Source organism: Vigna unguiculata, chromosome 3 (assembly GCF_004118075.2).
Source record: "Vigna unguiculata cultivar IT97K-499-35 chromosome 3, ASM411807v1, whole genome shotgun sequence".
Lineage (NCBI taxonomy): Eukaryota > Viridiplantae > Streptophyta > Magnoliopsida > Fabales > Fabaceae > Vigna > Vigna unguiculata.
In genome coordinates this window covers 7,933,795-7,946,031 of record NC_040281.1, presented here as the reverse complement: position 1 = coordinate 7,946,031, position 12,237 = coordinate 7,933,795, and the positions used below count along the sequence as shown (strand labels likewise).

General features: G+C 29.6%; 2 protein-coding genes across 2 annotated transcripts; both read left to right on the top strand.

Annotated features, from left to right (window-relative positions):
• The first annotated feature begins 3,981 nt into the window (after nucleotides 1–3,981).
• On the top strand, nucleotides 3,982–8,325 carry LOC114179611 (protein NRT1/ PTR FAMILY 4.5-like). Its single transcript, XM_028066020.1, has 6 exons — nucleotides 3,982–4,038; nucleotides 4,114–4,252; nucleotides 4,793–5,010; nucleotides 6,465–6,908; nucleotides 7,128–7,255; nucleotides 7,329–8,325. The coding sequence occupies exons 1-6, from the start codon at nucleotides 4,036–4,038 to the stop codon at nucleotides 8,209–8,211; spliced, it is 1,815 nt and encodes a 604-aa protein (XP_027921821.1). The 5' UTR covers nucleotides 3,982–4,035; the 3' UTR covers nucleotides 8,212–8,325.
• Nucleotides 8,326–10,924: 2,599 nt separating this feature from the next.
• Nucleotides 10,925–11,922, top strand: LOC114176861 (cyclic phosphodiesterase-like). The gene is made up of 2 exons (XM_028062042.1): nucleotides 10,925–11,367; nucleotides 11,448–11,922. Exons 1-2 carry the CDS (start codon nucleotides 11,031–11,033, stop codon nucleotides 11,651–11,653), a joined length of 543 nt encoding a protein of 180 aa, XP_027917843.1. The 5' UTR covers nucleotides 10,925–11,030; the 3' UTR covers nucleotides 11,654–11,922.
• Nucleotides 11,923–12,237: the final 315 nt, after the last annotated feature.

The following is a 12,237-nucleotide window of genomic DNA, read 5'->3' as shown; positions in this document are numbered from 1 at the left end:
AATGAAGACTTATCTATGAAAATTCTATCAGAGAAATTTCAATATATTATAATTTGAAATTTTCATTTCTGAAAGAGAATATTTTTTTAAGAGTTGTTTTATTCCCCATTTAACCATATGACTTCATTCAATCGATTGTTTTATTTTAGTTTATTTTTCATTCACAAATTTTTAATCTGTTAAATAGTAAATATTATTTTTGTAATGGTTTGATTTAAATTTTTAAATCTAAATCTAAATCTCGATGCAATATTTCAAATTACAGATAATCGTTCTTTCATAGTAAAACTTGAATTCTAATATTGTTGTAATTTTAGTTCATCTTGATTTAAAATTTTAGCATGCTATTCTAATAAAGATCGTTTCACTTTCAAAAGTTTTATATATGGGATTGAGCACTTATCATTAAGCTAAAAATTATAGTCATTAGTCAAGACGCAAGTCTTTTTATTTAAGAGTGTAATACAATTCTAAACGTAACAATTTATTCGATTGTGACCCGATTCACTTGACATCTGTCACGGAATAATTGATGTCACTTATAATATAATATAAAATATTTGTTATTAATTATAAAAACACTGAAATAAACTAAAATTACAATATCAAATCAGGTAATTTATCCAATTAAGTTTTGAGAGTCAACTAATTAAAGTGCCCTGGTCTTTGGCAGCCATAGCCGGCTAGTTATGGTTGAATTTTTATCAGATTGAGACATCAACAGTGACTCCAAAAAACAAACAAATGGATCTGCTACCCCACCACAAAATATAATCACTAAACCAAAATTTAATTTATTCTAATTTTCATCGTCATCAAAATAAATAAATATATATTTATTGATGCTTGACCATTTACTCTATTATTTAGATTTTATGTAAAATGTAGCAAAAAAACTTATTTTCTTGTAGTGACACGCACTTTTTATGTTAATTTATTGCTTAACACAAATTTTTATGTTAATTTTCATTCAAGTGCTAAGAATTAACTATTTCTTTTTGTGTTAAATTTGATTTTTACACGATTTATAGTTTTCAAAAGTAGTCCCTATCTCATGACTTTCATATAATAGTATGATTGAGATTTAATGTTTGGATAGTTGTTGGAATTGAAATACGGTGGATCTATCTTATAAACTAATTTATAAGGGTGAATTAGATTTTAAATTTAATTTTTAAAATAGTATCATATATTCTCATATTATATTTTTTATATATACTAATTTTAATATTTTAAAAAATCCAAGACGTGTATTTCATCCATATCCATTAGGTATATTTAGTGTTTCCATTGTGATTGGTGCGTAATAATGAATTTTGGAAAGAATTTGAAGTGAAGAATTGTAAGAGGTATTTTTAGTGTGATCCAGGTCATAAGATGTCGTTTTATTGGGCCACAACAGTTTTACTTGATCGTTACATATGCTAAATAAAACAAAAGGAAATCATCTCAAGTCACTTGAGATCTTATAGTCTTTAAATAAATAATTTTACTAGTACAAAATTTTAGTAAAAAATGAAAGCTTTATAAATTTCATCATGGGATTAACAAATTTCACAATTTTATGTGATGTGAAATTCACCTTTTCTTATTTTTTCTTTCTTTTAAGGCGAGAGCCTTTCAATATTCACCACACTACAACACAATTCTCAAAATTCTTAAATGATAATTAACTTTAATGATAAGAATTATTAGTTATTATAATAATAAATTTAAATACTAATTTACGAAATTAAAAATTAATGATTAATAAAATAGTCATTATATTATGAATTAGAAATTATAATTAGTCATTAAATTCGTCAAAATTAGTTATTAAAAATTTTGCCGTCAAAAATTGGTTTTTTAATTTCTGATTAATTAATAATCAATTATAATTTCTTTTATTTATAATAATAACTATTTTAATTTTGTAAATTAATATATAAATTAATTACTATGATTAATTATTTTTTATTTTTAATTAAAAGTTTTATTGTAGTACCATTAAATAAAATAGAGACATATTAAAAATAGAACAATATATTTACATTGTTAATTATTAATTTACCTAAAAATTTATGAAAGGTAAAATTTTAACCATTATATTAAGTATTTAATGTCTTAGTTGAATTAATAACTCATAAGGATGATTTTAAAAATCAAAAGGAAGTTTCAATCCTCCAGAACAACAAAAAAAGTTATGATGCAATGTAACTTATTATTGGGAGACAACATAAAATTGGGACTTTGTGAAAATAAAAATAAAAATTGGGAGATAACATGTTCAACACTAGATATGTCTTAAGGACAGTTAATCTTCTGGTTTTATTTTTTCTACAGATTTTTTTTGTATTTTTACTAGTATTGATATGTTACGTGAATTATATTAGTTGAAATTATTGTTATTAACTTTAAATAAATTTTATTATATTTAACAAATTATTTAAACGTTATATATATATTTTACAATATTCAAGGTATTTACAAAAATTCTGCGAATAAGGAAGGTAACCTACATCTGTGTATTGTCATCAATGGAATAAAGCTAGTGAAGTATAAACCTTTTATACAAATATAATTCAAAATGTAAGAAAAAAAATATATAACATCTTAATTGCAACAATTAGCATGCAATTTTTAAATTAATATTAACTAATTAAAATTTAATTTTCACTATAACATTATTACCACTAGTACTTGTTAGTAACTATTCTTTGCTATTTTTTTGAGTTCTCCCGTCTTCATTGCACAAGAAAATGAATACTTCAATCATTAAAAGCACAACATACTTAATTTCTTATTCAATCATATTTTCCTTATTATACTACTTGAATTATTAAAAAACAGAACATACTTATATATTTCTTATTTCAACCATATTTTCTTTATTATATAATTTCCATTAATAGTACAATTTAATTTACATTGTGTTTAATAAGCCTAGTGAAGGTCATTTAAGATTGAGGGGTTGTAACTAATTTGTTGCAGTTAATAAGGGATGAAAACCCCCAACCCCAACTTGATAAATACAGAATTTTATATATAATTCAAGTGTACATATTTTAAATTAATTGTTCATCTTTGTTTTGTTTTTTATACGTCTATATTACACACTTTTAGTTGATCTTGGATTTCTATAAATGATTGGGAAATTGTAATATGATTATTATATTAACATAAAATAAGATGTATTGATTAAGGATTAGGACATCATAAATCTATTTAACCTAAACCCACCTAGATAAGGACTCGTTAGAATATTATAAATAGAATATCATTTATGAGATACACATTTTTTATTGATTATTGTGGGAGAGTCGTTCTCGTGAAGATCGGGTCAACTCATACATATTTTTTTTTTCATCATAGATATTTTGCTCTAATATTCCTTTTTATTATGGTAATAATCTCTTTAATTTATAGTGTGTACTGTTTTTAGAAAGTGCCGTCGTATACTTCTCATTTTTAAATATAATTAATAATGTCTTTTTCATTTCAATTTGGAATCCACAGCTAGTAATAGAATTGTGAGATTGAGAATTAAATTTTAATTCTGGAGAGAATAACACTAGAATTATAATTTTGAAATGACCATCGCATTTGTTACAAGAATATGAAATAACAAAAGGAATTTTGAAACTAAAGACAAAAGTTAATATTCTCCAGAGTTGAAAACGTATATAAACTTTTTTTCTACAGGAAATTTTTTTTAAGATAAATAGGTACTCGTCATTATGGTTCTTGCGTTGATGGTGTTAGAAAACTTGCTTAGAATCTTACTGTGGGAGAGTCGGCAAATTCCATGTAACTCAATTCGCTATCAACCAAGAACAGTGCATATTCTCTTTCACTGGAACTGGTCTTCACCCAACATATGATGGTGACCTATTATGAGTCACTATCGTTCATTTGGTGAGTGCATACTTATCTTTTATACATGTAAATCGCTAAGGATGAAGTATATATAAGATAATGTTTTTTTCTCCTATCGCATTATACAATATTACTTCTCTTTGTTTTTGAATTGGCTATTCAAAACTTTTCTGCATAACCATGGTATTTCATTTTTTTTTCCTTTGTTAGTTATATGCATAGCATGCCACTTATTCTGATCATCACATTTGCATGCAGGAAAATCATGTTGTTGAAGGGAATGTGAAGTGGATGCAGGAGGAGAGAGCAGAGGTTGTTGATGGAAAGGTTGATTGGAAAGGAAGAAAAGCTTTGAAGCACAAACATGGAGGGATCAAAGTTTCATTGCTCATACTTGGTAAGCTACAACTGATATGCAGTGTGAGTTCATCAACATTTTCCTAAAGAGTAGCATGAAAATGAAACAATACAAAATAAGCTTTGTAGATTAACCGATAGCAAGCAACCATTTTCAATTTTTCAACCCTCAACTCGATTTTATAGGGTTGACTTAAATTTAAAATTTAATTCTTAACATAGTATCATATCGATGTTATAGGGGTTGGTTTAAACTTAAAATTTAATTCTTAACATAGTATGAGATATTAAGAATTCAAGTGTGGATCTAAGTTTCACGTTGAATTAAAAATGAAAGAGTAAAACACTATATAAGAATCAAGGTCCATAAATTCATTATCTTAAGATTTTATAGAATTGAATTAAATTTAAAATTTACTTTTTAAGTTAAAATCATTTTTTTTTCAATATGGGAACTAATAATTGCTGAAGTGAAACCATGATTACTTACCAATAAGAAAAATACAAAGATAAATCCTTAATTTAATATGATTAAATGGATTAATTAATTGTGCATAGTGTTATTTGGGTTTGGATGCAGGCGCAATTGCTATGGAGAACATGGCAACTCTATCACTAGCAGTGAACTTCGTGTCGTACTTCAATGGAATTATGCATTATGAACTAGCAGATGCAGCCAACATGGTGACCAACTACATGGGTGTGAGTTACATACTCTCCATTGTGGTTGCTGTTCTTGCAGATACTTGGATTGGCAGATACAAATCTGTTGTTATTTCTGGATTTTTTGAGTCATTGGTAAGATCCAAAATTACCTTTTCTTTGCATAATAATACAACTTATTAATCATTCATTATATATATTACAATTGGTGCATGAAAAAATATTTTTTTTCAAATATGACTGTGAAATTACAAGTTTTGATGAGGAATAATGGTCCTTTGACTCTCAGAGTATAGTGGGAAGTGAAAGATGAAAGGAAAAGAGAAAAATGAGTGAAGTAAAAGACGAAATGATTGGAAAGGAAAATAAAGATAAAAATGGTGTACTATAAATATGAAAACCTGAGTGTGAAAAGATATGTAGCCACTGATTTTAGTGTGGAATAGAACTGATTCTTCTGCTTTACAAATAGTTTTCTATATTATTCACTGTTCCACGTGCTCATTTTACTGTAATCGTGAGTATTCTATACACGTTAATTGTTCAGCAAATTCTTCTTCCACCTTTCACGTTTTTTGTCCACTATCATGACTATAAAGGTTCTCATTTTCGTCCTTTTCGAATTATACTCTTGAAGTTAAAAATAATTTTTGTTTTGTGTAATTCAAAATTCAAAATGACTTTTATAATTATTCAATTTAAAAGTTAAACGAAATTTTTATTATATAATTTTTCATGAAAAAGGTTTTAGATTTTACGATTCAAAATCAAAATGATTTTGAGACTGTGCAATTCAAAAGTCAAAAGATAATTTCAAATTATGTAATTGGGAAGTCAAAAGTGACATTTCGATTGTGTTAGCCGGAAGTTTTTTTTTTCTTTATCAACCATCCAACTTTCTGAAGACATTTTTGACTTCGTGTAATTTGGGAATTTTTTTTAGAAATAAATAAATTTTTGATTGAATTGTGTAATTCAAAAGTCCTTTTTGTCTTGTGCAATATTATGGAAGTCTAATTTAAAAAAAAAAAAAAACCGTATTGTGTAATTGAAAAATAAAAAGCAACTTACTGATTCTATAATCTAAAAAGGTAAAATGAGAATTTTTATACTCCAGATATGCAGGAAAACAAAATATGGAGGTACAGAAAGAACTTTCCAAATTGTTGTTCTCGCACATGTACAAATAGTTCTTTTTCAAACTTTTGTTTTTCCTAAATACACCCTTGCGCCAATAACATTTTTCTAATTCTTTTAAACCATCACTCCAATTTCAAAAACCTTAAATCTCTTTCTAAAATCCTTTACACATTCTGAAAAAATATTGTCCAAAATGTATTAAAAAGCTTTTAGATTACAAATTAGAGGTTGCCACGAGCGTTTCAAAATATATAACCGGAAATAGTATCTAACACATAGCAAGTTATGTATTCCATAATAGAATCGAATGTCTTATAAAATTACATTCTAAAATCGTGGAAATGAAATTGTAGAATATAATGTCTAAAAAAATATCACAAACATTTGAGTTATACATTTCAAAACAACATAAAAAATCTCTTAAAACAACGTTCTGAGTTGTGTTGTAGGGACTGTCATTGCTTACAATTCAGGCACACATGAGAAGGCTGAAGCCCGATATTTGCAACGTGTATGTGAAAAATTCAGATTGTGAAAAGCTGAGTGGCAAGAAAGAAGCATTCCTCTTCATTAGCCTCTACCTTTTGGCCTTTGGCAGTTCAGGTTTGAAGGCTTCTCTGCCATCACACGGTGCAGATCAATTTGATGAAAGAGACCCCAAAGAATCAATGCAAATGTCAAGCTTCTTCAACTCTCTCTTGTTAGCGGTTTGCATTGGTGGAGCAGTGAGCTTAACTTTTAATGTCTATATTCAAGACCACAATGGCTGGGACTGGGGCTTCGGAATCTCCACCGTTGCTATTCTTGTCGCCACCGTAATCTTTGCCTTAGGATTGCCACTATACCGAATTCATCTTGCACACACCAAAAACGGCATCATTCAGATCATACAGGTGTAGATAACACAACACAAATTCTTGGTATCTTTTGGAAGGTCCACATTGATCTAGAGCATATAAATGGATATAAACCTTATTTTATAATATATAAATAGATCGAAACCTCACATTTCAAACCAGTTTTGTTTTCATTTTGTCTTAGTACTTCAAACTTTGATCATTTTTTGCATTGATCAAGCTATTTGTTTTAAATACTTGGCTTCCATTTTCCAGGTCTACATAGCAGCTATTCGCAACAGAAACCTTCCCCTTCCTGAAGATCCTATGGAATTGTATGAGATTGAACAGGACAAAGAAGCTGCAGTGGAAGTAGAGTATCAACCTCATAGAGATATTTTCAGGTTCAATCTCACTTGTGACTAAAGTTAGTGATATATATGTGCATGCATTTAGTTTTAACATTCTTCTGCATAGGTTCTTGGACAAAGCAGCAATTCAAAGAAAATCTGATGTGCAAGATGAGAAACAAGATGCATCAAACCCATGGAAACTATGCAGAGTGACACAAGTGGAAAATGCCAAAATCATTCTGAGCATGCTCCCTATATTCTGCTGCTCAATCATAATGACCCTTTGCTTAGCACAACTCCAAACCTTCTCTGTCCATCAAGGCTCCACCATGGACACAAGCATCACCAAGCATTTTAACATCCCACCTGCATCCCTACCAATAATCCCAGTTGCATTCTTGATCATTATAGTCCCTTTCTATGATCGTATCTGTGTTCCTTTTCTACGTAATCTCACTGGTATTCCCACCGGAATTACACACTTGCAGCGCATAGGAGTTGGCCTGATACTTTCCTCCATCTCCATGGCCATTGCAGCAATCATAGAGGTGAAAAGAAAAGGAGTTGCTAGAGACCACCACATGCTTGATGCATTGCCTGTGAAACAGCCATTGCCACTGAGCATATTCTGGCTTTCTTTTCAGTATTTTGTATTTGGCATAGCTGACATGTTTACCTACGTGGGACTACTTGAGTTTTTCTATTCAGAGGCACCAAAAGGGCTTAAATCCACATCAACGTGCTTCCTCTGGTGCTCTATGGCCATTGGCTATTTTCTAAGTTCCATGTTGGTGAAAATCGTGAACACTGTCACCAAGAATATTACTGCAAGTGGAGGTTGGTTAGCAGGGAACAATATTAACAGAAACCATCTTAACCTGTTCTATTTGTTCCTTTCCATACTCAGCTTCATCAACTTCTCTGTGTATTTGTTGGTTTCAAAGAGGTACAAGTACAGACCTCAACACCCAGTAGTTGTAGTTACCAGTGGCAATTCAGAGGACTGAATACTAACACTTCTTCTGGTTTAACCTTTGAAATAATGTTAAGGCTTATTCAGATGACTTAATTTGTTGGGTCAATAGTTTTTCATTTTTAAATTTAAAATGATAAAATCATAGTGTAGAATTTAATATTTATACTTCATTTTGGTATAAAAGTGGGGTTTTGTGAGATATTATTAATGAAGTTAATATATCTGAGTTCATATTTTGTTTGCTTTAAAGAAAACAAAATATTTTAATAGGAGATGTCTTTAATTTAAATTTATTTTGCAATATATATATATATATATATATATATATATATATAGTTGTGAAATGAGTTTTTTTTTTATAATATCAAAATATCATTACTCCTAAAAATAGGTATCGGATTCACAGTTGAATTAAAAGTTAGATACTACATAAAATATTTTAATTAGAATTGTGAATTTGATTCATGATCCATACGTTAATTTTAAATTTCTTTTAAATTAAGTTTCATTTTATTTCTCCATCAAATGATTGGTTTGAAAAATTCCTAATCCTCAAAGTTACCATATGAAATGGGTTAGGTCATGGCCAAACTGAGTTTAGCTCACTATAAAATCTCAATTAGCTCTTAAATATTTTTACAATTGCAAGAGTCCATAAAATATTTAAAACAAAGATCCTTAAATATTTTAGATCAATTATAAATTAATTTTTAATTAATTTTTATTGTTTACAATTTAATAAGGTTAGCGTCCAAATTAACTTGCTCAATTAGGCCCGAACCAACCTTACTTAGGTTTGGCAGAACTTGGCTCAATTATTACTCGATATGGGGCTAACCTTTGTTGACCTTGTCTCAAACAGAATTAACACGATCTAATCTAAATTTGATCTGACATGCACTAAACTAAACTCATGTTCAAAGGGCGTCTAACTCGACTTAACCTCGAGTGAGCCCAACTTAATTCAACATGATATTTCCCAATTTTACCTAACCCTAACTTGACTCATTTACTTGACTTTGATTCAAACCAATCATGTTCATCTTGACCTAGGATTGCCTCAGACATACCTAGTATCTACCCAACTTGACTTGACTTGGACTTGGTGTGACCAAACTTGGCCAACATGGGTCCAGTCCAATTTAGCTCAACATAAGCCATGTTAGTCTGACTTAACTTGCCTGAAATTGGACCCAACTTAACTCAATTTTTACTTGACCTAGCCCCATGTGAACCAATTTAAAGATGGTGTTCGCTTGAATTAACTTCAAAAGTCCAATCCAACTTTTCTCATATCGAGTTTGGATTTGAATTAACTAAATATTTTCATGTGTATTATTTTTTCCAATCCTCTTTCCTATGTTATGATTTGAGGGGATGTCAAGCTGATTACATGTATACCTCAGTTTATTTTTAGTTTAATTATGTTAATAATGTAAAAATATGGTTTTTAAAATTACGTTTACAAAAATAATTAATACCAAAAATTTCAAAATTGTTATAAAAACAAGTTTAAAATTAATTTTAAATTTTAAATTTTTTATTAAAATTTTTTATAAATATTTTTTTATTAAAATCTATTATTTTAATTTATTCATTTTAATATTTTTAAAAAAATAAATCTATTCCATCTAATTATAATTTTAATTATTTTTTAAAATTAAGAACAATTTGATAATTTTATTTTTCTTTCTGTTAAACTTAATTTTTAATCCATCACATGTATCAAATTATTCGCAACAAATATTGTGACAGCTCCAATTTTTAAAATAACTAATATTACTTACAGGATAAAACATTAAAAGCAGAATACTTCCATCTACAATTTCCTTTATGTTTTTTAATTTGTAGATTTTGATAAATACATTTGTAATTTCTTGTTTCTTAATAGTCATTGCACCTATAAACATTAATTTATAGGGATATTCACATATCCTATATTATTTTTGGTTCTTTAGGATTTTAAAATTGTGCTTAAAATAAGTTTGAGCCTCGACCAATTTATCCTTCCCAACCCTACATATTCCTTTTTAACAACATGTACCATAATATCCTACTTATAAAATACCTATTAATTATTTATCCATAATTATATACATGCATCATAGTATTGATCGTGAATAATAATAATATACCTTATGGTACACCAGAATTATCTAAATATGTTTGATAGAATCACGCTGTTGTACCAACTATTAGATCAAATTTTTTTACCATCTATAGTAAAGAAATAAGAAACTACAAAAAGAACAAATAAAGAGTAAAAAAATATAGAAAACATAACAAACGTCGAATCAAATCAAAGCAATGGTATATTTAGTCCAGGTTCATACTTTGAAAATAGACTTTAAGATATTCATAAATGGAAATTAAAATGTCCCTAATTGAACAATTGTGCCTTAATCTTACAACAAACACTACAAGTTCAAACCTTTTGGAGTTTCTCCTGTTCTTCCAGTTTACCTAAGTTTTCCCTACTTAAGTTAAATTTAATTTTGTAGGAATTAAAACATTATGTTTTTTTCTGCGGAGAAAGTTTGACAGTGAACCAAGTGAAAATAGGTTTTTAAAAGTTAATAATTTTTTGTTTGAAAAAAACTTAATTGAGTTACTATTTTAAAAGTTCATATTTAATTGATATATTTTCTAAAATGAATATCAAATTGAAATATCTAAATGAAAGTGGGTTTTTTATTTTTTCAAAAGTTGACTTTTTTTATACATATATATTGCCGTGGAAGCTGAGAACTGTTTTCTAATTGTTAGCACAACTTGCAAATCTAAATCAAGCAATCCTAAATCTAAATCCCAATCAATTTCCACCCAATTCGATTCAATTCAATTTCGATTATGGCAAGCGAGGCCGTGTATTCGGTGTGGGCGATTCCACCAGAAGACGTCGCCGTCAGATGCGCCAACCTCATGACCGCTCTCCGATCCGACTTTGGCGGGCCCCAATTCCAACCCCATATCACGCTCGTCGGAGCCATCAAACTCACCGCCGACGACGCCCTCGCCAAGCTCCGATCAGCCTCCCAAGCCCTCAGGCCCTTCAACGTCACCGTCGACCGCGTCGCCACCGGCACCTTCTTCTACCAGTGCGTCTATCTCCTCCTCCGCCCTGACCCCCACCTCCTCGAAACCAGCGCCCACTGCTGCACGCACTTCGGCTACGCCAGCTCCACTCGTAACTTTCCTTTCACTCTCCCATAAGAGAAAGAAACTTGTTTGTTTGAAACGTTGACGATTCGATTCCTGTTTCTGCAGCTTACATGCCGCACTTGAGTCTTCTCTACGCAGATTTGAGCGACGAGGAGAAGCAAAAGGCTCAAGAGAGGGCTAATGTCATTGATAACGCACTCGCTGGGTTGACCTTTGAGATAACTCGTATTGCCTTGTACAAAACCGACACTGAAGACAAAACCCTCAAATCTTGGGAGAAAATTGCTGAATGCACTCTCACTACAAATTAGCCTATGAACTTCAATGCCAGTACTTTTTCTTGTTTCTTCATTTCCCTTTATGCTGCTTGCTTTGCAATTTCCATATTCCAGACATAATAATGAAGGCACCGATACTTCAAATATTTATCGTATTCAACAATTCACACGTCTAAAGTAATGTGTTTACTGTATGTTCTTTGTCATGTTTTGGTATCGATCATCCTCATAGTATTGTAAAACTCTCGTCATAGTCCTATAAAACTCTGTGATAATAAATCTATTCTTTACATTACCGTTAATCCTGTTTTCTACGAGTGCACCAAACATATCGAAGTCTAATATCACTTTATCCATGATGAACTTTTGTGAGAAATTATTATTATCAGTCATTTGCCTTTTCATGTTGAACTAGTAGATATTTTTACGAGACTTTAGGAAAGATTCGATTTGAATGTGTTCTTTTCAAGTTGAGTATCTGTAATCCATATACCCAACTTTACCACAATTATAATATTTATTATAGTTGTGACAATGACAATTTATATAAATTATATCTACAAATGATTTAAATGGAATTAGCATATATATATATATATATAGTTATATATATATAT